The sequence below is a fragment of the Zonotrichia albicollis genome, chromosome 11 (assembly GCF_047830755.1).
Source record: "Zonotrichia albicollis isolate bZonAlb1 chromosome 11, bZonAlb1.hap1, whole genome shotgun sequence".
NCBI lineage: Eukaryota > Metazoa > Chordata > Aves > Passeriformes > Passerellidae > Zonotrichia > Zonotrichia albicollis.
The window spans coordinates 6,399,882-6,426,814 of record NC_133829.1 but is presented as its reverse complement, the minus strand read 5'-3'; the positions used below and the strand labels follow the sequence as shown (position 1 = coordinate 6,426,814).

The 26,933-nt window shown below is 42.9% G+C and overlaps 1 protein-coding gene across 3 annotated transcripts in view; it reads left to right on the top strand.

The window, feature by feature from the left end:
* Nucleotides 1-26,933, top strand: part of SV2B (synaptic vesicle glycoprotein 2B) — a 60,452-nt gene that overhangs the window by 18,912 nt on the left and 14,607 nt on the right. For all 3 annotated transcript variants that reach the window (XM_005483453.4, XM_005483455.4, XM_005483454.4), the window contains exons 2-4: nucleotides 13,923-14,776; nucleotides 24,248-24,428; nucleotides 25,038-25,189. In XM_005483453.4, coding sequence (XP_005483510.2) covers nucleotides 14,293-14,776; nucleotides 24,248-24,428; nucleotides 25,038-25,189 — 817 coding nt within the window. In that variant the 5' untranslated portion in view covers nucleotides 13,923-14,292. The remainder of the gene's footprint in view (nucleotides 1-13,922; nucleotides 14,777-24,247; nucleotides 24,429-25,037; nucleotides 25,190-26,933) is intronic.

Genomic DNA, 26,933 nt, shown 5'->3' with positions numbered 1-26,933 from the left:
CCCTGACAGGGAAGTGTGAGGTTACACTTTGATAAATAACTTCTGATCATCACCTCCTTGCCACTTTCTTCACCTGGGACATCCTATCCTTTTTCCTCTGAAGAGGCACTAACATTATCTGCCTTGGAGTATTTGTTATCCCCTTGGAGTTTGCCAGCTAATTCCCCCAGGCTTGTCATCTGGAGGACACCTGCTCTCACACTCCACTTCTCCCGTATATCATCCAGGATTGCTGCTTCTAGCCAAAGCCTTGGATTTAGTTTGTCTTTCCTCCAGGTGTGATAGACTGTAATTCTCTCTTCCCCGTGGGGAGCAGAAGCCATTTGCTGAGATATCACTTTATCTCCTGGTGTCATTTCTGTGTCAATAGTCCCAGAGTAGCAAGTGATGGGAAAAACATTCCACAGCCTTCCTGTTACTGCTACCCAGGACTGAGAGCCCAGGGAAATGTCTAGCTTGGGATGTTGGGGCACAGGGCAGGACCTCTACAGCCCCATGGGGAGGAACAGCAGCAACAGCAGGTGTGACAACACATCCCAGGCTGCCAAATTCAGGAGCTCCCCTGTGAAGCTTGGGAAAGCAGGGGGTTGAGGAAAGCCCGTGTGCGGTAATGTTTTTCACTCGGGGTCACTAAATGTTGAATTTGCAAGCAACTCTAACTAGAGAAGAGATGAAGATCTTGACTCCATGTTTCAGAAAGCTAATATATTATTATATATTATACTTTATATTTTATTATATATTGTATTGTATGTTATATGCCATATGCCATATTATATATAATATATAATATCATATATATAATATATATTATATAATATATATTATATATATTATATATTATATATTATATATTATATATTATATATATTATATTATATATTATATATATTATATTAAAAATTATATATTAAAACTCTACTAAAAGAATAAAAAATTAATCAAAAAGCTAAAATAAATTAAAATCTTGTGACTGCTCACAGCTTCAACACAAGTAGCTGTCCTTAGTCATCAAGTAAAAACAATTTCACATGTTAAATAAACAATTCTTAATAAGAAATTACTTTCTAAAGCAACAAAACATGGAGAAGCTGACGGTTCTCAGCTTCTCAAAAGAAAAAAATCTTAGTAAAAAGATTTTTCATGAAATATGTCTGTAACACCCATGCTCCCTGGTCCCATGGATGTTCCCATCAGAGCCAGCTGGAGGAGCACTGCTGCAGAGGGCTGGCAATAGGGGGGCACTTGGAGCCCCAATCCTGGCAGCCAGTCCCTGGCATGCTTCTCAAGAGCAGCTCTTTGGGGCCTGTTGTGCCTGGCTCTGCAGCACACAGAGCATGGCCAGCTCTCCTGGAGCTCTGGGCTGTCACAATGACACTCAAAAGGACAGGCAGCCAAACCAGCCCTGAGGAGTTTGGCAAGGTTTGGGCTCAGGATGTGGGCTGGAAGCTGGACAATGACACAGGGACAGATAAATGCTCAGATGGGGCCCAATGCAGCTGCCCACCCCAGACCCTCAATTCTCCTGCTGACACCAAGAGCTGTGCTCCAGCTGAGGTGTGGAGAGGGCTGAGGGAAAAGCTGCCTGGATTTTTACCAAACAAGAGTTTGCAAGCAGGCTCAGGGCGCGTGGAGACCAGCCAGACTGACATGAGGCCAGTCCCAGACTCCCAGCCGGAAGGAAGATGATGATTGCCCTTGCTGCTTGAATTTTGCTGAAAGCCATATTCCTCCACTAAAGTCACTTCCAGGGAGTCCAGAGCTGGCATTTCTGCTGTACAGCTCCTTGAGCTGGGTCAGAGTCTGGGTTTTGGGAGCAGGTAGAGGGATGCCCCTCACTTCAGTATCTACAGGAAGGAGCACACTTGGACCAGGGACAGTGGGGCAGGTCAAAAAATATCTGCTCCCCACTTCTGAAAGCCAGTGTCTCCTTTGCATGGGATGCTGGAGCTTCAGGATCTCTCTCAGCTGCCTTCTCATTTTTAGGGCGTCTGATGATTCTTAGAGTCGTCTCTGGCTAGGGCTGAAATGAGAGGAACAGAAGGAAAGCTACGAAACATGCTGCAAATATTCTTGATTCTGATCAGAAACAGCACATTGAAGGTCATTCTCAGGAGACTCCGTCCTTGTGAGCATAATTTCAACATCACAGTGGTCTTGGCAAGGACAATCTGAAGTCGAGAAAGGTGAAATTTTGAGCTTTTCACCAGTGGCTACAAGATTCTCTTTGCAGTTCTGCCTGTGTTTTCCCTGACAAGTAGAGAAAACAAGTTATTACAGCTATTTTGCAGACAAAGAACTAAACCTAAGGGTAACTAAATGCCTTGCCTTAGGTTGATTGAGCCATTTGTGGCATTAGAGAAAACTGAACAGAATTCTTGATGTTTCCCGAGTCACCAAGCCATCTCTCCTCTATCCAAACCTGTCTGAGTCCTAACAAATACCTGCATAGGCATGCATTTTTCAATTTTGTTTTACTCTTTTCATATTTTACTGAGAAATTCCAGGTAGAACATAAGCAGAAGTTGCCTGGATTCAACTCTCCTGGCATAAATCCCCCTGCTGGCAGTCTGATTTTAACTCCCATCTGTACTGTCGCGCCCCTGCCCACAGGCATGAGTCACAGTGAGCAATAAATAACAGCTCAATCTTTCTCCTGCCTCGGCAGGTGATGCTGAGGATTTTCTCTCTGCATACACACAGGCTATAGTGCTACAGCCTAATGATGTATTGTGGCTGTTAATTTGGGGAGATGGAGCTTTTTCATCATTAATGTCCAACCTGAAGGCAGGAGTTTATTTGTGTGTTTGGGAATGCAGAACCTTGTCACTGATATGAAGTGCTGAGCCTAACTGCTTTTTTTGTTTTTCTTCTTTTTAGTGGTTCAAGGCAGCATTGGTTTCTGAGACTGATACTGTTATGCCTTTTTCTCTCCCTACCTTTCCAGCCTTCACCATCCCCTGCCTTGTCCTGCCTCCTCTCCTAAATCTCATGCTCTGCTGTTGCTTTCTCTCATTCTTTGGCTCCTGCAGTATCTTCTCCTTGTTTGTTTTTTCCTGCTTCCCTTCTCTATTGCACAGACACAAACATCATTTCAGAAGGCTGTGAGACAGCAAATGCCCCATGGCACAGCTGAAAGCCACATGACTTTGGGTTGTCAGAATATTGGCCAAGCTCAAGGCTCTGTGTAAATGAGCTCCTCTTGCAAAGATCCATCCTAAAGGCTCCTGCAGGAGCAAAAAAGGAATAAGGGAGGCATAGGAAAAACCACTGCCAGGCAATCCAACTTTCCAAAATGTTAAGGGGCCCATTACACGTGCTCAAATTATCAATTCTTCTCTTCTGCAGGTGCAAAAATACTGCTGGGTGCTCTTTTGAGTCAAAATCCTTCATAAGCATAAAAACATAAATATAAATATAGAGTTGCTATGTGTAAGGCTGCTGGTAAGTCAATGCCGACATATTTCAGGCCCTATGGCAATTTTTTATGACTTTTCTTCAAGATGCTGGTTTCAAAAGCAGGTTCTTCAAAGATCTGAGAATCTGAGATATTCAAGGTGCAGCTCAGACAGGCTTTGCAAATTGCAGAAGAATACATCACTCTGTGGGTATGTTTTTTTGTGCTGCAGTGATACATGTGGGGCACATAGTGATAATCAAATCTGTTGAATGATCATGGCTGCTACAAGGTTCAGGTCTCCTCAGTAGTGTCTCATATTTAAACAAAAAAAAAAAAAGGTTAAACTAATCACTAATCAAAATGCCATGAACATGAATGGAGCAAAAGGCAATGCTCCAGTATTTTCCCTGCCACTTAACCTTGAAAGGAGTCTCTTTAAATTTGCTTCTGCTTGCAGTTGTATTTCTCCACAGGCAAGGTGCATAATGAACAGTACATTTGCAATTTTGAAAGCCCTTGAGGCCACGACACAATTGTTTTGGAGGTCTTATGCAGAGAGGAAAGAGGCTGGATTTGGTCTGAGAACCCCCCCTTTTATCTGATCTCCTAATAACTGAGCCCCTTTAGCCTTGATCATTGGGTAGCCCTGCAGGGAAACCCAGGGATGAAACCTATCAAAGGGCAGGATGGAAGCAGAAGGTTGGCTGTGTCTGTGACAGGCTGCAGGGGAATTTCTGGGAACAGGAGAGAATTCTGGCATGGCCACTGCATTTGTGCACTTCACTGGGGCTGGTGAGCAGCTGTGTGAGAGAGGGATGCCTGAGCATCCTGGGCTGGGAAAAAACTGTTGGGGAAATGTCTCTGCTACAGCCCTTTCTCAACACACTCCAATAGCACAGAAAACAGGAGATAACAGCCCTGCAAAGGCTGCCCTGAGGTGCAGTAAATTATTTTTTATCCAAGACTGGGGAGGTTGGTTGGTTCCCCAGCAATGGGAAGGTGATTATGGGCAATAACTGGTGGGTTTTTATCAGAACCTGAAAGTAACCTCCCATCTGAGATTGAGGAGGATGAGGCACCCTGGCCACAGCAGTGTGGGAGCACAAAGGGTCATTTTGTGGCACAACACTGAAAATCTGCATGGATCCAAAGGAAAAGGGGAGCAAAGCAGGAAGGAGGAAAGGACAAGAGCCTGGGGGCAAACAGACACAGAGACCTCAAGGCTGCTCTGTTAGGTAGAGGCAGGAAAAAGAAGGAAAGGGGTATTTAATAAGGATACTTGCTCAAATAAAATCCCTCCTGAAAGAAAGCAGTACTTAGAAATCACTCAGGGCTTTTCTGCTTTCATGGCTCTGTCACTGGAGCAAATCTATTCATCACAGCCATGTATTAATGAATTAGTTAATTAAGCAGCTCATTATTTAATAACTCAGGTTGCAAGTGTGATGAAACAAAAATCCCCTTTGTAGCCAGAGGCACATCTTTGCCAATGAGCTAAGCAGTTTATAGTTAATCAGGGATGTTTGCTGTCTGACACAGGCAGAATCTGCTGAATTGCAAGCAGTTTCCTTCCAAGGTTATTGCTTACAGTTCTCTCTGGGAGCTTGTCAGGGCCCCCAAGCCCAGTCAGGTTAAACCTAATAAGCTGTCCAAGGGCAAACACACATAGAAATGCTCAAATTCATGAAAGGGCACCAGGACACTGTTGTTTCTGAATAAACATCCAATTTCCTATTGGTTTACACTGCCAGGTGCAATGATGATGAGAGGCTGGTTTATTAATAAGCAGTAAACCCTCAAAGATTCTAGCTCATTATGATATTTAAAAGGACAAGGAAATAGAAACAGGTGCTGTTTGTTTGGCTCTGACATGGCTCCCCCAGGTGATTTTGGGAAAGCTCCTTTATTTGCATCTACATTGGGACACCTCTAAGTATTGCTTGGTGTCCAGGTTGGGGTTTGTGCCTCAGCTCCACATGAAGGAAAATGTTTGTGGGGTAGAAAAACTCACCTTTATGTTGGTCATGATGTGGAGGATAGCTGGGTTTGAAGATGGGAATAAATCCTTATCTTGCTTGTCCACAATGTCCCTAGAATATGGGGGATAGCACACAGCATTTCCATTTCCATGCTCAGACTCTGCTTTAGCCTCTCTCTGCCTCAAGTCATGATGTGAAAAACAAACCTGAGAGTCTTTCCCAGCCTTTGATGGGACTTGGGAACACTGCAGGCTGCTTAGGTGCTGTGGTAATGGGAGAGGAGGAGAAAAGGAAATAGATATCTAGAAGAAGTTTAGAGAATGTGAGTAATTTCTCAGTAAAATGGCCAAATTCCACCTCAGGCATATGCATTTCTTAGTTTTCTTTGGGTAAATTCTCATTTCCACAAAACTCTGGCGCATAAAAGCAGACACTCCTCTCCCACCAGCCCTCCTGCTGTGATTCTCCTCCATCCTCCCTGGTTTTGTTGTTTTCCCCTTCACCACCTCCCTTCTGACTAAGCTCTCTGCCATGTCTGCTCCTTGAAGCGAGTCTGTTCATTATTTATTAGCTCCCATACTCTTACACCATCTGTCTCAACTCATTATCCATATTCAGCTTGTCAAATTGACCTTTTATGGCCTTTCTCTGGGATCCTAATGTGGAGTCTGTCCCTCCTTATATAGATATGTGCTGCTGAGCTGCTGCTTTCCAACTCCTACTGTTAAACACTCCTCTCTGTATCCATCTCATGAACACCCAACTTGCTAGTCTGTGTCCCTAACTTCAGAAAAGCTGTTTATTCTGCTTGGCTGATGCTTGTTCCTTGTTTCATGTCTGCTGTGCCAGCTTGCCTTAGCACACACTGTCTTAGATATGACCTTTAAAGCATCTGCACCAGCGCAGTATCAGACTTGAGGGTATAATCTCCTCCTAACAGTCTGGGGGACTTTCTGTCCCTTAGTTCATAACACAACATAGTGGATTACAAGCTGAATTCTGCCCACAGCCACTTTGCTGTGAGTCACTGCCACCACCACCACAAAAGGCAATGGCATTTTAGTGTGCAATGTGCTGGAAATCAGAAATGTCCCCCAGTGGGATGGGTGAGACTGAAAAAATGCAAAGGCACTGGAGCAGTGCAGCCAGATTCTTACTCAGCATAAATCAGTTCAATCAAACTACTGAACTATTTGTGTTTATATCCCTTCCATCTCTGCTTCCAAATCCAAGGGCTGCTGTAAATGATTCAGCTTCAAAGACAATAATTTCTCCTCACAGAACATTGTGTAATGCAGGACTGTAGGATCAGATAATGCAATAAGTATTTTCTCCTGGTGGAACAAACATACACAGTGTGCACCTGCCTGGGAATGTGTAAAACCCACCACAGATCAATAGAGATTATCCAGAAACTGTAGGAGAACTTCAATGAACTCTGTAGCAGAGAATTTTGAACTAAAATGCTTTCTCTAAATAATTAATCAGGGCTGCTGGTAACTCACTAAATACTCCAGCTCTGGTTTCCCTGCATTTCTTGATATTCCAGGACTGCACACCAATCTTTTCCAACCTACAGTGTGGGAGCAGTGAATAAATGAGTCTTATCCCAGAGACCCTGGCAGCATCTTTGAGCAAATCAATCCTCTGGTTTTTTACACAGAGGATTTTACCCTACCTGTCCTACCTGTGCTGTAAGGGGAGCAATCAGTAGGTGCCATCATGTAGGTGCCATCTGCACTTCTGAATGTCAGTTCTTTGAACCAGGTGATTTCAATACAATGACTTTCAAATATTTTGCTCTTCTTTACTGAATCTGTGGCACAGATAGCTTGCTTAACAAGCTCCGTGGGGAGTTTTTGAACCTGTGTTACATATCTATCAAACAATTTCTTAATAATAAAAAAAAGTTTCAGGAGAAACTAGTTTTCTCCTTAGTTTTCACTTAATGCAGTGCTCTCCTCTGAAGCTACAACAAAAGACACCTCTTTCTCCACAGTTCAAAGCAAATTCTTTTAAAAGGTAGGCTCTGCTAAAGACTTTGATTTTCAAATCTCTTGCTGCCCAGACCCAGTTAGCCTCCTGTGTTTGCAGCCACAGTTAATTGTTGTACCCATTAACACATAATTTTACACCTGAAAAACATATATTGGCATGCCCTTCTGTGTAATTTTGTTGTCTTTGCTGGCAAAGCAGCTCCTTTTTGCTTCTGGCTACCATGTCACTGAGTGAGAAAACTAAACTCATATACCCTCCTTGATTATCTCTAAACCCATAAACCATCCTTGATCATCTTGTCCCTCTGGAACAAGAGCAGAAAAGAGACCTCAGAAATTATGTTGGATCTGATATTGCTCCAGTTGCAATGGGTCTGTGATATAGTTCTCCTTCAAGAATGCTTGATGACGATGGTTTCTTTTGGATATTAATTGTAAAGACAAATTTTAGTTCCAATCTTGTGAGACTGGAGAGGAATCAGAATGGAATATTTTTCCTAGTGATACATACAGTGTTCTTTTACCTGTCTAGAATCCTGTAGAAACTTGCATCCCAAGGGCTGTTCTGTATTTGAAAGAAGAAAGAGACCAGGTCATCAGCTGATTAAATCACACTGATGTTTTATTTTGATACAATCATCCCCTAAAATAATATTTCACCACCATTGTTGTGGGTTGGGTTGGGTTGGTTTCTTCCATCTGAGTGATGTTTTCCACAGCCAACTTCCAAAACTGTTTCAGACTCCTGTGTTCTGAGACTTTTCTCCTGCTATTTTGGCAATGAAAGAGAGATGCAAAAAGTCAAGCAAGAATTAATAAGGCTTAGGGCTGATCTCTAACAGGGATGGCACCAGATGCATTTATAATCCTTGGATATGAAGGCAAGAGCTACTGTTATTACAACAGGGTTTTTTTCCCCACAGTTTGTGGATCAGTAATATGTCAGGGCTTCCATCTTTCCCTGGCCATTTCCTCCTTTATTCTGAGCATAGTTTGCACCATTAATCCCTGTTCTTGCTCCTTGACTTCCAATTTCACTTGGTTTTTACCTTTCTGTATTTAAAACCCCCTCATTTCCTGTTTCTACCTTCCCTCACATATAAATTCTCTTCAGATCCTGCTGCTTTTCCCTCTGCAGGATCCTTGCCAAGATCCCAGCCTTGCCATCTGTCCAGGAGAATGATGATATTGCTCAGCTCTCTTCTGGATGTTGAATTGTGTGGCTGCAGCACCAATTTTAATGTTAGCCAAAAAAACCCAAAAAAAAACCCCAAAAATCCCCAACAATATTCAGAACACTGTAGAAGAAAAGCCCTTTTCTTCCTCACAGAGGTCAGATACTTTTAGTCACATGCATATAAATAGCAGGATTACTTTTCCGATATCATATTTCTCTATATTGTCTTCTTAAAGGTGCACCTGAAATAATTTTACATCCATGAGAGCATAATCAGAGTTCCTGTTACAATTTTTGTTGGTAAAAACAAGCCATTTTTCCAAACCTGAATTATTTAGGGGACAAAAAGAGTTTCAATGAATGTTTCTAATAAAATATGGATCAAGCAGTTGACAGGATGGCATTTCTTAAATGAAATATTTTTTTTTCAGTTTGAAACAAATCTCCATGCACTTCTTACTTTTTTTTATGCCAATGAAAAGGGCAACTTTCTGCAGTGTAAGATGAAGAATTTATAATGCACCTGGTCTGAAAGCATTTTTGTTGTGAATTACAGGGTTGCAGTCTAATTTTTTAGATTTAAAAAATTTATCATTATTATTATTATTTATGCTAGTTGGAAAGAGGGGAATTTTCAAAGTTACTTTGAGGTAAAATAGCATTTTTATAGTTAAAAAAAAAATGCTGGACTTCAAGGCTTCATTGATAAAGACCTGGGAACACTTTTCCTGACAGCTCCTCAGCTGTGCAGATGGGAGCACAGAGATCTCTTTTCAACAAATTCTGGTGTATTTAAGGTTTAAGGTTTTGGGGACACAAGTTGCCCATATATGAATATATTAATATATTCATATATGGGCAACTTGTGTCCTCAAAAAATGAGTTTCAATGAATGTTTCTGGAGGGACTGAGGTCTGGAGGGACACAGAGATGCCAAGAAGCAAAGGGTGCTCAACCTGCAGCACCTAATCCAGCAGCTCAGTGATCACTCATTGCCACAGTGCTCAGCCTGTCTGATAATATTGCTATCACTGCTGAAATCCAGGGTACTGCTGCCCTGGGAATTGTGATTTCTTAGGCACCTCAAAAATCTGTCCCTTCAAGTGTACAAGCAGATCCATCAATTGCAACCTAAGAATCTGAGATTGGAACTTCACAGGAGCCTATCTACACAATCATCCTTCTCCTTTCAGTGAGGAAAATTTCTTCTCAGGAATTTTTTTACAGTCAGCTCTGTGACTGCAGAATGTCCTTATGGTCACTGTAGGATCTGGGCACCTTCCCATTGCTGTCAGCAGAAAGCAGCTCTGGGGGTGAGGATGTTCTGCAGGAGGAGTCGTCCTTCAGGCAGAATATTAAACTGCTCTGCCATCTGTTTTACAGGGATTATTCTGGTGAATGCTAAAAATCCCTTGAAAGCATTTTTATGGTGTCCCTGTCATGCTCCTTCTCCTTAGTGCTCAAATAACCTCTCCCTCCTGGTTTTGAGTGTTCTCCCTTTCTGAGCATGCAGAAAGGCCCTGGAAGGCAGCTCCCAGCCTTGGCTCTCTGTGTCCCTGCTGGATCCTCACCATGGATGTGCATTCATATTGCATTTATGTGTGTGCACCCACAGCTTGTGCTCCCACGAAGCAGCATCCTCACTCTTTTTGCTTTCCCAGAAACTCCATCATGCCCCAAGGTGCAATATTTCATGGAAAACCCTTCTCATATCCACCCTGTTTACTAATTTGACATGATTTCTGCTCTCTGATGGAGCTCAGCTCTCTGACAAGCCCTGGGCTCTCTTCATTTAGTACCAGGCACAAGAAAATCCCCCTTCTCTGCATCCCCTCCAAGCTCTGCTGCCCTCCAGCCCCATTTATCCCCTCAGCATGCCACACTTACCAATATGCCCCCTCAGAGAGGCAAATTCTGGTGTTGATCTGCTTTTTTTAAACATCCCTTTTCCCAGACTAGATACCATTTCTATTACGAGGATATCCAAGACTTCAGGCTCCTATTTTAAGTTGCAGAGCTCAAATGACTGAATTCCTGGCTAAGTATGCAACATCTGAGCTAACTAAAGAGCTAGAGTACAAGAAATCTGCATGGTGCATAGTGTATTTTAAAGAAATGAGGAAAGTATCTGAATTCTGATGTATCCCAGGTTTCTGTGCCCAACACTCAGTTTAATGGGCTGTTTTGGGCAGACCCAAAATGAGGCTTTTCTTTCCTCTGCCTTCCTGTCCCTGCAGACTCTGCCTTATGGAGCCTGACATTTGTTGTGTCTTTAAACCTCATCTGTGTGTCTCAAAGGGATCTGGCAGTTTACAAGGGCCAAGGGTTGTAATTAGAATAATTTAGATTGGAAAAGAACTGCAGGATCATTAAGTCCAACCACTGACCCAGCAGTGCCAAGCCAAGCACTAAACCATGTCCCCAAGTGCCACATCTACATTTCTGCTAAATACCTCCAGGGGTGGTGACTCCACCACTGCCCTGGGCAGAGTGTTCCAATGCTTGACAGCCCTTTGAATGATGCAATTTGCCTAATATCGTGTCTGAAACTTCCCTGGCACAACCTGAGGCCGTTTCCTGTTGTGCTGTTATCTGGGAGAAGAGGCTGACGCCCACCCTGCTACAATGGGCTTGGGGAGATGTGTATATTTGTCTCAAGTCTCATGCATCACTGTGAAGGGTAATTATAGAACCCAAGCCTGCCATCTTTATGACACATCATGGTTTCACATCTAAATGCTAAATGGGGCTGTTAATGAGTGAGTGCAGCTCAGCTTGAGTGAAAGGGTGTTAAAGAATCGGGTCTGGAGTGAATCAGCCTGTGCATATGTGGCAAAGAAAGAAAACAAGTGGTGTGAAATATAGAAATTGTAGCATTCTGAAGTTATAGCCTGCTTCTCTGTGCTGCCCCTTCTCCTGGGGTGATCCCAGAAAATATCCATCTACAAACTGAATGGGAAACCAGTCACTATTTTCTGCCATGACCTTTTCTTTGAATTATTTGTTCTTCCCCATACAGGTAACTCTCACCGGTCTGTGCGACTCATCAGCTCATGTCATTATTTCTTAGGCTGCCCAAAATGTGATTCCATCTGGTAAATGCCAGACTTTGTGTGTCAGTGAAAGAGCATGGATGCTTCAATAGATCTTTTCTGAGTTTGTGATCTTTGGTCCTGTTGTTGTGGGAGGCAAGGAGCTCAGCTTTAAGCCTCAGCAGCTTTTAAATGAGAACAAAAAGATTTCCAGCACTTAACATAATTTTACCTTTTGAAAAGAGAGATAAGGTCTGTGGAGACTCAGAGTCTTATCAGTTCTGCTATTGATCATTAGTGTTATTGTTACTTTGTTTCCTAAAACAAGTTTTCAATTCAGTTCTGTGGCAACCAGAAAGGGACAAACACAGTGAGGTCACTGTGCTTCCTGCTCCAACATTTGAGGTTGCTTTGAAGCATGACCTGTCAGCAGATGATTCTCAAAGACTTCCAAAGCAAGGCCTAATGTTCTTTTGCACATATTGTTCTTTTGTTTTTCTCTTTAAATAAAAGGCTTCTTCCCCTGCTTTTCAAAAGAAAATATGTCTCTGTGGAACTACATTTACCGCCTTGGAGAACACGATGTTCAGTCATGACACAAATCTTTGTGTAATCAAGAAAGTTACTTCAGCACTGGGAGAGAGTTCTGAGACTCAAAAGAAATTTTGGACTTTTTTAACCATTAAAGGTAACACTCCAGCACTGAAACAAGAGCTGTGGAACTCATTTAAGTGCTTCTGATGGCTGTCAGAGGTATTAACTCCCCTGCATATTAACAGCTCTGGTGCCTGTGCAAATACTTCTCTTTACCCCTCCCTGCACTGTGGATTCCTGATCATTATAACCTGATCAGAATGTATTTGGAATTTTATTTTTCCTATTACTTTATTGATCACTCTTTTTGAGCCCTGGAAGAATGCCATGTTGCCTTTTTCACTTGATGCAAAATGCACATTGTGATTCAGCATAAAGAAAGGGAAGAGGAAACACGATGAATGTAGTGACAAACAGCAGAGAAAAGGAAGAGGTTCTGGCAGGTTCTGCAGAGGCTGTGTTGTAAATATGGGCCACAAATATACAGGTAGATAAACTGAAGGGCAGAGGAAGCTTTTATGAAGTTCCTTGGAGCAGTTCCATGAACAGCATAGGCAAGGCATGGCCATTAGTCCATGCAGAGAAGTCAGGCCACTTCTCCTTCCTTACCCTGAGCATTTGGGCTGCCAGAAAATCGCAGCATTTGCAGCAGGAGTGATGCCCCTCTGAGCATTTCATTATAGAGAGTGCTACTGAATGTCTCCTCTGCAGTCACTTCAGCTGCATATAGCACTGTTATTTACAGTGCGTGCGTTTGCGTGCGCTTCTATAGGTCAACTGACTGTGTAGGTAACAACACCCACACATCCTCAGGCTTGTGCCTGCCCGTGTCAATCCAAACCTCATTTGCACTTTATTTAGGCAAGTAGCTCAAAGCTTGAAGCAAAGTCCACGTTCTGTGCATGCCCACGCTGTGCTGGCTGCTCTGGCGTGACTCCACTCCCTTCCCCATGTGCTTCTCCTTCCAAACCCTGTGTCTACAGCTGTGTGAGGCAGGGGAACACTGCAGAGCCAGCTGGCTGGAAACTGCCTGCAAAATAATGGAAATCAGGTGTCCAGAAGGAGTGTGTGTGTTTAGATGTGTCTTGACTTTTCTTGCTTTTCCCTGCAGACAGCAGTGACTCTGTATTAGCTTTGTTTTTTTGCTCTCTGTGAAAATCATCCCCTGTTGATGTTTAGATATGGAAAGAACAGAGCTTGGTGTGACTTTTGGTGACTTGGCAGACTCTTTATGCGAGTTGCGCATCTGGGATACAGATGGAGAGACACTAGGGAAAAGAAGAAGCCAATAAATGAAATTAATGTCAGGATCTGGATGAAAAAGAATCATATTTTGTCTCATTATGATGCTAGCCAGTTGTAGGGACCAGGGATGAGTGTACTCTGAGGAGATGGATGGAAACATATTTAGCAACCTTAGAGCTCTGTTCCAGTAACCCAGCCCAGTGCTGTTCTGCTCTCCATGGAAAGCAGGACCACATATGGGAGGCAGGACTTCCAGGAATGGCAGAAATTGGGACCACATGGTATTTTACATTCTACTTTGGGTTCCCACTGAACTTGGTACATTTTAATGCTCTGTTTTTTTCTGAGGCTTTGGGTTTTTGATGAGGCAAAAGCATTCCTCTGTTGCCATATTTTTTCAAAGGAAAAGCACATATTCCAAATGTTGGGCATTAAACTCAGTGCATGTATGCTTGCAAGCTTACTGCTGTCTCATTGCTATTATTTCCTCTTTCTCAGGACATGACCTTCAGCACCACAATGAATCAGGAAAAATCTGTCAAGTCCTCCTAGCTCCCCGGCTGTGCAATTTGCTCTTCCCTCGCTGTTCCCCAGACAGCAGCTTTTCTCACCCAAGGCACAGGAGCCAGCGAGTCACAAATGACAGCTGAAAAGTGAAGCATTACCAAAAGCTGTGTGTGGCTCTGTCAAAGAGAACCTTTATATATAATTCTCCTTCCTTCCAAGCTTGGGAAGCTGTGTATCCCATCAGTTCCAAAGAGCAGAGAGAGGATATGTTCAAGTAACCGACACCAGGAATTGCACAAACCCACACCCATTTCAGAATATCTCCACAGTGACCTGCAGCATTTAGAACTCTGTGTTCAGAATGGATGATGGATATAGAAACACAAACCAGGTCTCAGATGACTACAGGTACCAGGATGGCAGCTATGACACACCCAACGATGGCTACTACCGGGGCGGGGATGAGCCCACGCAGGACGAGGATGCCCAGAGTGATGTCACAGAAGGCCACGACGAGGATGATGAGGTCTATGAGGGGGAGTACCAAGGGATCCCACACCCAGATGACATTAAAGAGAAGCAGAAGAAGCGAGCCCCTGCCGTGGATGATGAGTACAGAGACCGTGCTGACCTCGTGGCCGAGAGGATGGAGGACGAGGAGCAGCTCGCCCACCAGTACGAGAACATCATTGAGGAGTGTGGCCACGGACGCTTCCAGTGGACTCTCTTCTTTGTTTTAGGGTTGGCACTGATGGCAGATGGGGTGGAGGTGTTTGTGGTTGGATTTGTTCTTCCCAGTGCTGAGAAGGATATGTGCTTGTCCAGTTCCAACAAAGGGATGCTGGGTAAGTGCCACTGGCAAACAGCTCTTCTAATGCAGCTAGTCCAGAAGTAGCTGGACACTTTTTCAGTGACCAGCTGATTTCAGGACCTTCTGATGACTTTCTTCTTGTGTTGTATGCCATGCATAGTCCTGCCTGGGTGGATCTGACTCAGGAGGGGCTCACAAACTGATGAGCAGCAGAATTGTACCAGAATGTGCTGTGGCCTCAGTGCCAGTCTGGTCAGTGTGGGCTGGATCTGGGCAAGGCAGCTCACAGTCTGCAGGTCCACAGGGCAAAACTCCAAGAGATTTTCAGGGATAGATAAGTGAAAAGTCAAAGGTGGATCTAGTGACTCAAAATTCAAAGCTGTTAGGAACCACAGGTTTCCCTTTTCTTCAGCCCAAAGTCCCAACAAGCAAATCAACTGTGCAGTCAGTTCCTTCTGCCTGCTAATTTCTCAGTTTGCTCATATGTCCTGGATCAAATGTAGTCAATGGAGGTTTCTTTTTAGGTCTGTGGAATGCAATTAAAGTGCAGCATGAAGATTAAAGCTGAGGCTACTGGCAACATCCCTTTTGCATCACTACCAGCATCTCCCTGAGGTCAAAATACAAAGCTTAGTTATTTATTGGGACTGAGACTGGGTGGAAAGGTTTGGATGAACACTTTTCCCCTTGAACAATAGGCAGGCCAAATTCCATCAGCCAAAACAGCAAAGCCTCCCAGATCTCCAAGAATCAGGACAGGATCCAGCAGGGTCTGTGGTGAGAGCCAGCCACGCAATAGGAGAGAGCATCTGGAAGGGAAATAAAATAACTCTTGGAATAACTGCTTGAGGAGAGAGTGTGTCTTGAAGGATATGTACTGGGATTGCAGGGACTCATCAGGGACTCTAGGTCATACATGCTGGCCCAGAAGCCCTGCCTGATGTCAGGAAAATGCAGATTTTGGGACTAGACCCCAGCCATTGACTTCATTCTATTGACATTATTTTCGTGTGACAAAGGCAATAGATAATTATCCCTATGTAAACTTCTCCTCTTGGTGTACTGAGGTCATATTCACTTTTCTGTTTCTCCCTTTTTTTCTTTGAACTTGAGGATCAGGATGTTCCTTTCTACAGTTAGCCAGGTCTGTACTGACTTTTGTGCCTTAAAGAATTTAGCAACTTTTTTTTGCTTCACAAACCCATTAAAATTTCTAGCTTGAAATATCTCCGGTCAGATATCTAAAAGCAAACCTCTCACAATTAGATCCTGATTTCAAAGGGACTTTGGAATGCACCAGCTCCCTGTGGGATACAAGGCTTGGTGTCTTTTTAGTGATGAGACCTTTTTTGAAAAGCAGGTCATTTATTTTGGTGGCTCTATGAAAGCTGAGATTTTCTGAAACTCTGACCCCATAAATATCTACCTCTGTATAGCTCAAGCTCTGGCAGGCTCCTGAATGAGAAAACTTCAAATGTCACAAGGAAATCTATCTTTGAAGTATTTCTGGTCCAGCCACAGGTAAAAATGAACACGAAATCTCCCCTGAGAGCGTGTTCTGCTTTTTCCAGCTCAGTATTTGCCAGGCTGAAAGTTCAGGGTGTTCTGATAAGCTCTGAATAAGCAAGGAGACATTTGGGTCCATATCCAATCCCAGCTCCAGCCTCCTGCGCACTACCAGAGCTAATCTGGGACTGCTAATGAGGGGAAGAGAACTCTTCTTGCTGCCTTTCCTGCCCACTTTCAAACACAGTCTGTGAGAACCTGATTTTGCAGAACAATTTCTCCTGTCCTCAGCTTGTTTGTTTGGGGGATCTGCTGTCAAACTGCTTGTATTCAAACTATTTCATTACTTCATTATGTGAGGAAAAATAAGAATGTTTCTTAAAACAAGAAAAGCTGGTTCATCTTAGTTTGAGGCAGGGAGGAGTGGGTGGTCATGGCAGCATGCAGTTGTTATTGACTGGTGGTGTATATGGGGCAGGTCTCTGATTCAGTCCATCTTATTTGTTAAAGTCCCTTTCTTGTCTGCTGGACATTTCTCTGCTGTGGCTCAGGTTTGTGAGATGACTTTGTGAAAATGAATTAAGCATGGCTTGGAAAGCCTCAGATTGCCCAGCAGTGCTCTGATGTGAGTAATGAATACCCAAGGCAACAAGAAAAGAGAATGTGATGAACCTGGGGTGGGTAGGGGGCTGCTGGAGGGTATAGGAAGGGATCAGTGCAGATCTCTGGGTCTGGAGAGGGGAAAGAGGCTGAGGAAGTGCTACTGGTGGAGACAAGAAGAAAATCATCAAAATCTTTCTTAGGATAGCTGCAGCTCCCATCCACCTGTAACTAGAAAAAAATCCATCTCCCACAAAGCTCAGACTGTCCAAGACAGGTTCATGTCTCTCTGTGGATCCATTCCCTTGGTGGTCTATGGCAGTGTACATTGATCAGGGTTCAATTACATTTGGAGATCGATTTGGTGGCAATCAAAGAGCCTTCACCTCAATTTCTAATGTGCAACCAAAGAGCCTTCACCCCAATTTCTAATGTGCACTAATAGTCTTGCATGGAAGTGTCTGCCCAGGATGAACAGAGGGGTGATTAGAGCAGGCACAGCTTTCCCTCAAGTTATCCCACAGTTTTAGGGAAGCAGGGATATTATCCACACATAAGCTACTGCCCCCTGCCTTATCCCCATGTGCCAATAAACATCCACAAATAAGCTCGTGTTTATTCCCAAGGAAGTGATTATCTCCCCAGTTTTTGCTAAGGAAACACAACCAGGTTTTCCCAGGAGCAGTTAAGGTCACTTCCAGGCAGCTGCTAACATTTAAACACACAAGGGCCCAGCCATAACAAGAGAGGCCAGGAGGGAAAAAACAAGGAAATAAGTCAGGTGAATATTCAAACTCCAGCAGAAATAGGAAGGGACAAATAAAAGTGATAAAGCAGATGCCTCCTAAAGACCAATTTAGTGAAGTTCAGCTTCTGTTAAAAGGACATTTTGCATTAAACACTCTGCATATTGCATATTTTTTCTCCCTTGGAAAGCAGTCATGGGAAAATATCAAGCAAACTATGGCCAAATTATGCAAAAATTGCAAATAAACAGATGCCCACGGTGTTTCATGAAATGTGTGAAATGGATATGACACATCTTACAAAACGTTTACATTTCATTCTGAAAATAAACATCTCACCATCAGATGCAAATTAACAGCTATTTTAGCCCTAAATATCCTGAGTGGGACAAAATACGTATTTGGAGTTTTTAATTTATGAAAAATGCTATTTTAAAGATGATTTCAGAGGTATTACAAAAATAAAACCCAGCAAAAAAAAGAAACAACAATATGGATATTTTAACAGTTTGATTTAATCAACTTATAGGTTGTTAAGAATAAGTTTGGTAACATGTAACAACTTTATTTTCACATATTTATTTGAGATATTAACTTTGCTGAGCTTTTATAAGCAGTAGACAAAATAATAATTCAATTCTTAAATTTACTGAGACAGAATATTCCTCCTCAGTATGATATAGACTATTGGAAACATCTTTTTAATATGCTAAGGATAATCAAAAGAGTAATAAAATTTGTATTTTTATATTTGCTGAAAAGCATGTAGTATCATTATTTGGAGAAATATCTTGTAAATATATATCTTTACATGCTATAAATCATTTCTTAGACGACTAAATATTATGTTTGCAAGGGCAGTAAGTACACAATTATAAAAGATAATGACATAGTAATGTTTTAAACTTCTGCACATCCTGCATATAAAAAACTCAAGGCACAGTTAAAGCATCAGCCCTCCCAGATCCCAGAGCTGCAGTTGTGTTATCATCATTTCACAGTTCACTAAACTGAGACAAGGAAATTTTTAAGGGCTTTGCCCTTAACTGTAAAACAGCTACACCAAGGCTGAGAATAAAATTGCTTTTTCAGGCTCCCTTCTCCTTTTTATGATTTATTGATAATTTTTTTAAGGAGAATGTAATATTACAGACTCTTAACCTCCCAATGCCAGATTAAAAAAACTAGTAAAAAAGATCCTATAAGCAATTATGCTTTTATATAGCAACTCAAGCTTGGCTGTGTGAGTCAAGTTAAATAGAAATGTGTTCAACATGCCTGCTTTTAGTTGTGTGAAAAGGATGTTTTATTATCAGCTGAGATAAAATCTGGTCGCAGCTTCTCATTGCCCTGAATTCACCTGATATGACAGTAAATCCTAATCCCCTCTGCAGAGCTCGATGGCTTTTCTCCACTTCATTTTTTTTTTTATTTCCTCTGGCTGAGCACAGACAAAGCCAGCCATGGCTCCCTTACTCTGCCATGGTTATTTACTGCCTTTTTTGCTCTTCCATGGCCATGGACCCCAACACACCCTGATGAGACCTGCCCATGTCAGGCACGAATTCCTGGCTGCAAATTTGCTTTTGGTTGAAAATGCGCAGCCCAAGGAGCATCATCACCATGAGCAATAGGGAAAAAATAAAGATGTTTTTGCTTTTGTGCTTTGAGAACACCATACATTTTGTGTAGGTCTGATTTGGGGATGGATGGCTGCGTCCCCATCTGTAAACACTGTGGGAATTTCATCTGATGCGTTCCAGCTTGAGGAGGTTTTGTTGTACAGAAAAGGATTTGTTTGGCTTCTTCTGTTGAAATCTTTGCTTTAGCAGAAGGGTTGGGTGGGGAGAGCCAGATGGTGCCACGAATACTGTGGTGCTGGACAAGTCCCATGGGGACATGTGGAGCCAGCTGAGCATAAACACCACCCACGCCAGCCCTGCTGTGCCACAGCCCCACGGGCTCACCCACCCACCCCGGCTCCAGCTGCACAGCCCCCTCCATCCCAGCAGCCAGAAATGCCCAAAATCCACACACAGATCTCCCAAAATGGAGTGCTGCCTTTCCCATGGGAGAGTCCCTTCCCAGTGCCAGAGGTGCGGGCTGTGGAAGGAGTCTCACTACTCGTATTAACCAACAAGGAGAGTGCAATGGGATGAGCCTTTCCTTTGAGTTCCATGTAAAAGGTCAAGCTGATTCATGTGGAATGCATTAATAAAGCTTCTAGGAAGAGCAGATTGAATATTACAGGAAGAATGGAAAAAAAAGACTACCAGCCTTCAGCTCATCCTCTGTCAGACCCTCCCATCACTATGGTACAATGATCACGACTTTATTTCTCTCTTTTAATTACTTACAATTGGATCCTCTGCCTTGCCACATCCATCTCCCAAATTGTCCAGACCTGACCCACAAAGTTTTCTTTGTGTCCATAAGGTGTATCCCTAATACCAGTAACAGTATTTTAATTTTGGTTTTATTGCAATTTGAACTACAAGGTATATAAGGTCCTAATAATTTTCTGTTGTCCAAATGCTTTCCCTCTTCAAGAGCCTCTTTTTTTTTACCATAGGGCTGTACTGGTATTGGCCTGGGATTGGAAGTAAGGTGGGAGCTTTCCCATTCCTGTGGTTACTGGCTCCATGCAAACCAGAGACAACCCTGGCCCAGGCAGCTTCCTCACCTCCCTGACAGCCCCAAGGACTCTGGAAGTAATTCTTCTCAGTGAGCTATTTGGTTCAAACAGCTCAAATTTTCTATTTATTCCACAAGTCTTTGTCCTGTTCTTAAAGGGATTATTTTCAGATGTGCCTCTTCTTTAAGGACCTTAATCCCATTAACTAACAATAGGAAAAATTCATGCTTGTGATGCAGATTTAGGTAAACCTTGAAATTTTATGGGTTTTTTCTGAAACCCTTAGAAGTTGACTTTATATAGAAGTAGTAAAAATACAGTTTAGCACACCCAGAGCCATATACTGTATCTGCAGTATATTCCTTTCCTTATTCCTAGAACTTCAGCTTTTAACTTCAAATTCCTGTCTCATACAGAGCACACAACTTCAGTAAAGGCTAATAAATTTCTTAGTGTGAAAATGCTAAATATGTTACCCCTTTTCTAGTGGGAATAAACCCAGTCAGTGGTCACATATTTTCCTTATAAGTTCAGCAATGGATGAGTCATAACCCAAAATTTATTCATAGAATTTCAGCTCTTTGGTTTTCCACCACTTTTATGGGAAGCTGTTGCAGACTTTCCCACAGGAATTCTTTATACTCCAGGACTTGAGGACTAGCCTGCAAATAATGGCTTATTCAGAGTTGCCCTTAACATTTTCATCTGAGCACCTTATGTGTCAATTGTAAAGCTGATCCCTCCTAGCACAGTCTGAGTCTGTGTGGTTTGAAGCCAAGTTTAGAAGTCACGGTTCTGGTGCAGACCATTGTAATGTTGTACTGTAGAATATTTGATGGAGAGAACTAGCCCAGCAAAAGAAATACCATGTTGTGATCACTTTTCTTGGTCCAACTCTCCTTAAAGTTTTAGTGTCCTTGACATGGGCTGGATCTTTTTCAGAAGTAGCGACCATCACTGTGTTCTCTGGAAGATTATCTCCCTGCAAAGAGGCTGTTTGAGTAAATATTCCATTTCTCCCTGGGTCCCTGCCACTTTGTTGTCAATCCAGGGCACAGCAATCTGCAAGGCAGACCTTGTTCTGCACCCTGGGTCCCGAGATCCATCAGCTGACAGAGTGTTCTATAGCAACTACCCCAAAATTTTAATTACATTGGCCAGAACATGCAGTCTTCACCAAAAAAAGAACTCTCCATCATAAGGAAGTGTTCTGTTGATTTTGTTTCAACCCTGAAGCACATATTTCCATAACCAGAATCCTTCCCTCAAAACCTGGCCAAGTAGACAGTCTCTGGTTGTCCCTGATATTTTCTTTACTACAGATTTTTATTGTTTTAAATTTCTGAGGGACCATGCATCAATTGATTTGTCATATACAATAACTAACTAAGCAACACCCTCTAGATGAATTTGTGACATTAACAGCTCTGCTGTGGTTTATCTGCTCACTGTGTGATGGATGCTGTGTTGCAGAGATCCAGTCTTCCTTTCCATCCCAAGTTTGGGCTCCTTAGTCAGAATCTGCAGGGGTTTGCTTACAAAAGCAGCTCCACTTGATGTTGAGTTTCAAGCACTGCCATGTCCCACACTGAGCCCACTCTTCTGGCCAGACATCAGGCTGCCCCTCACCAGTGCCTGCAGTAAAACACCAGCTAGAAGACAGTAACAATCTCCTCTACCTCCTCCTGACCCGGGACATTTTCCATTACTAAGAGGATTTGGATGAGCATCTGCCATCCAGGGATTTTTCTCTGGAACAAAAAAAAAAAAAAAAAAAAAAAAAAAAAAAAAAAAAAAAAAAAAAAAAAAGTTTGGCAGATCCTTTTTTCTTCCTCCCCAGGGTCTGGCAGTGCTGGCAGGGCTCACTGTCAGATGGGTGGCTGTGATGCACCAGTGAGTAGATACAGGGCTTATCATCACTTCCTTCCTCTGGCTGCCATCAGAGTTGCTCCATTAGATGTGGCTCAGGAGCCAGGGTAAAAGCATTAAGCCACCCAGCACTGCATTAAGATCCTTCCTTCAGGAAGTTTTTGGACTGAAGCTGTTTTTGCTTTGGCTCACGTTCGCAATTTGCACTTCAGTGAACCTGCTGGAGGTCAAAGTTTATAGAAATAGAGATCCCAGACTCTGAGATGTGTTTGTAACTTCTCTTGAGATCAGTACCTGAAACCTTTACACACCTTCAGATCTTCTCACCAGGACAGCTTGGATCAGGAGGGTAGGTCATGGAGTGCAAGGATTGGTAGCACAGAGCCATGTGCTCATGGTGGAGGTACAATTGGCCAAATCCAGCTCCACAGTTCTGGTACAAAGGCTTTTAATAGACAAGAACAGATTTTTTGCCTTTGACACACAAATCCTGCCCATCAGACATCGTGTGGATTGAAAAGAATCACTCACAGATAGGTGACCCCACTGTGGAATAGAGAGATTTAAGAAATTCAAACTTTTCCCCATCTGATCAATGTGATGCAAGTGTCCTTCAAATGCTGCAATGGGTCTCTGCTGCATAGCTTTTAATTTTGTAATGCATTTTAAATTGAGTGCAGGCATTTGCAATCAAAAGGAAGACAGGATCAGCTGCCAGATAACTCTGCATTAGCCCTTAGCTGGCTTTGCTGCATGGCACAGAGCTGCCTTCAGCCACCAGACTGATTGTTTTGTTTAAACATTAATAAATTACAAACACATTCATTGCCACCTTGTTTTCCAAGTGTATTTGACAGAACAGAACCTGGGGAAGGCATTGGCTTGCAAGAGAAGCCAAGCTTGTTTCAAGGTGAGGAAAGAACCTCCAAAGAGTCAACCATGCCTGAAAAATGTTCCTTTTAGCTGTATTTCTTCAATCAATGAATAGGAATATTTCGTATTAAGGCAGTGTATTTACTTGCTTAGCATCCAATGCCCTCATTCAGGGCTAGGGATGCAGGGAGCACTGCTGCTTTCCTTCAACCCCTGCTCAACTGGGTCTTGAACCTGACAGGTCCCCAAATGAAAAATATATTTCTGAACATTTGAGCATTATGAACTAGTGTTATTTACACTGGTACCTGCATTAAAAAAAGGCAATAAAATCTGTGGATCTTCTGCAGCAGTGGCCGTAGAAGAGGAAAGGACAGCTCCATGTTCTCCAGGAGAGTGGCAAGCACAAACTGAGCAGGGTACAGGGAGATTACCCAAGGTGGAAACCCATTCTCTTCTATTCAGCCTGGCAGTAAATGAGTCATTGAGACTGTCTTTGAGGACCCCATACCAGAAAATCTAGTGAAGTCAAGTTAAAAAGAAGAATCCCTCTTTCTTAACAATGTTAGAGAGATAACTCTACAGAGCAAACTGTCCAGACAAGACTTAGATTCTCCCTTCTGAAATTTTCAGATCAAGACTGCACTCTTGAGTAAGCGGTCCTTTAGTTAGACACCAGATCTTGGCTCAGTAACGAAGGAAGTAGCTGAGCTACACGAGGTGAGTCTGGGTAACAGACTGATCCTTTCAGACACAGCTGGGAAAAGCAGAGAGTGAAAGAGATGAAACACTGCTAAGAGATTTAGCCATGCTTCATCAGCCCCTCTACTCTCACAGCTTTCCGAGCATAAACAGCAGCCTGACAGAGCCTCTCCCTACGCATCCTCCATCCCACTGCACTCAGGGGGGTCAGAGGAGTTAAGACATCAGACTTCTGTTGTATTGTTGGTGGCACATAGCTGGGACACGTGCGTCCTAAGCTGCTTATGCCTGGCCATTGCTTACGTGCGGGGGAAATGTGAGGGCGAGGTTGGGAAGGAAAGATGTGGGGCTGGTCAAATGAGGGTATGTCCACATTGCCTCAAGTGATGCAAGCTCTCAGGCACGAGATGGGAAAATTTGGGCAGAGTTTCTGAGATTTGGGGTGGTTAGGAGTATCTCTATTGCACAGTATGCCAGGACAACATCAGCTGCCACATGGGCACTTTCAAATCTGCTTCTACTCTGTGTACTATTTCCACCCTGTTAACAAGCTGATTGTCTCTCTCCCTTCCAGGCTTGATAGTCTACTTAGGAATGATGGTGGGGGCTGTCTTGCTGGGTGGCCTTGCTGACAAACTGGGAAGGAAGCAATGCCTCATCATATCACTTGCAATCAATGCTGCCTTTGCGTTCCTCTCCTCCTTCGTCCAGGGATACGGATTCTTCCTCTTCTGCCGCCTTATCTCAGGCCTCGGGTGGGTACCTGGTGAACCTGGCCTGGGGCAGCCCCAGCACAGCTGGGCAGTGTGGGGTGTGGGGTGGGACAAGGAAAGGTGCTCAGGAGATGCATCCTTGGTGCCCAGCCAGGATGGAATTGCCATTTGGGATGTGTGGCTGTGTTATCTCACTCTTGACCATTAGAGCTGTAATGGTGGGAAAGTTTGGTCATTGATGTTCTTCGGGTACAGCCCAAACTGTGCAGAAATGTGGGTGAGATTGAAAAATGCCCACCTTCAAGGCCTCCAATGAGATCCTCAGCAGTTTCCATTGGCTGCCTGTATTTTGCCTCCATAAAATGAGTGATCCTGAAATAACAAGAGGAGATGTTTAAGTGAAGAGTAGAGTATTACTCTGGGTTTGTACAAACTATAGAAAATTCAGCTTTTAGAGCATGAGAAGGATCTTGTTCGTCTTTGATGTCTAAAGCCAGTCCAGCCAAAGAGAGATTTGCATTTTTCCTCAGAAGTCTCACTTCTGAGCAGCCCATCTGTGAGTGTGACCTTCCCTCATTAAACATGCAATCCTAACCACAAACACATTGATGCTGACTCTCATTTTTCTCATGTGCTGTTTTTTCTCCTCAGTATTGGGGGCACCCTCCCCATCGTGTTTGCCTATTTCTCTGAATTCCTGTCTCGTGAGAAGAGGGGGGAACACCTGAGCTGGCTTTGCATGTTCTGGATGATTGGTGGCATTTATGCTTCAGCAATGGCTTGGAGCATCATCCCACATTACGGTAATTTGTGCTTTTGAATTTCTGCACCACCACATTCCTGCACCACTACACCACCCCAAACCCTTGCACAGGTAGTGACAGTTCTTACACATCCCAGCATAAATAGCACTGAAAATAATAGATACCTGAAGTGCTCACATAAGGTCTCATAGATTGACTGCACGATTGACTGATAGGTATTGAGGCTGTAGATAGGACTCAATGGGGCTGCTTTCCATCTAAAGTCTCAAATACATCCCTTGAATTACACTGCTGGAGCCTGAGCTCTTCATCTGAATGTCAGCTCATTCAGGGAAAAATTGACTGAGATTATATGTCAAAAATTGATCCAGTTATCGAAAATAAGCAACTTTAATCAGGGAATCACTGGATGCTGTTGATGACAGCAGTGAGCACGGCACATGTGCTTTCCCTTAGCCAAGTGTCCACACTGTCAGGGCTGTGTCCCTGTGACACATCTGCCCAGCATGAGATGGGCTGAAGTCACCCCTGACTTCACCTAAATGGATGCAGGAGTGGAATGGGTTCCCTGCCCTCAGCTGGAAGTGGGAATGAAAAAGTAGATGGCTGGAAACTGAAATTTACTTGTGCTCTGAGAAGCAAAAGTCTTCATGTAGCATGGAATTCCTTGTAACTTGTGTATATAACTTAGGGAAACACCAGAAGCAAATATCTACTGGAAAAGATTAATTCCCCCAGTATTCAGTGACACCAGCTGTTTGCAAAATCCTGTTTGAGGAAAGTAGGACAGTTCACAAAACCCACGAAGGAAACCACTAACATTTACCTATCCATCATTTCATTTTTAGCACATTTAAAGCACATTCAGTATAAAGAAATATTCATGCTTTTGATTGATGTGACAGAGACTGTTGGAAGAAATAGGTAAACTTACTGCAGTGGTTTCAGGTAGAAATAATTCGATTACCTGCAACAACATTGCTTTTAAAAGCCCTTAGATATTTACATTACAATTATTTTTCAGATGACTTTTTGATATTGTGTTTTTGTAGCTTCTTTTTTGATTTCCAGTGTTCCACCTACTCTTTTGGAACTTTGTGAAATCATTAGAACATCATGACTGGCTCAGATGAGACATCTGCAATACCCATTGCTTGATGATTTCCTTATTATGTGAATAAAATTTTTATAGGAAAAAAAATTATTTTAACGCTCCTTATGAGATTTGAGCCTAGGGAGAGTGAATGGAGCAATGTAAGAGAATGAGGCTGTACTTTCCAGTTCTTAGCAGGGGAATGCCGAACTTGGTCAAACACCAGGAAAAAAAAGCAAGAGAAGGGGTATCTCAAATGCAGGATTAGGATTTTGATGTTTTTAAGTTTGAACACCAGCTCAGGTTTTTATAGGTCTGGGAAAAAAAAAAAAACTTGCTTTTCTTGCTCACTTCCATGAAATGTGAAATACACATGTGATGTAGGAGATGGGAAGAAGCTGTCTCTAAAGTGCCTCTCAGATCAGAGATTTAACCTTTGTAAACCTTCACTAATATCACTGAGAAGCAATCAATTATAGCCCTTATTCCTGCACCATTTTCCAGCCTTTCTTGCCTACAGCTGCTCTGAGCTGTTCCTATCACTGGGTGATTTCTAAACTGAAAGATAAAAGAAGGTTTTTAAAAGGCAGAGCCTGACCATGCTCCAATTTCTCTAATGAACATAAACTTGCTGCTATCCACTGAACACGCTGTCGAGCCTCCAAGAGCCACCAGCACTAAGAATAGCAA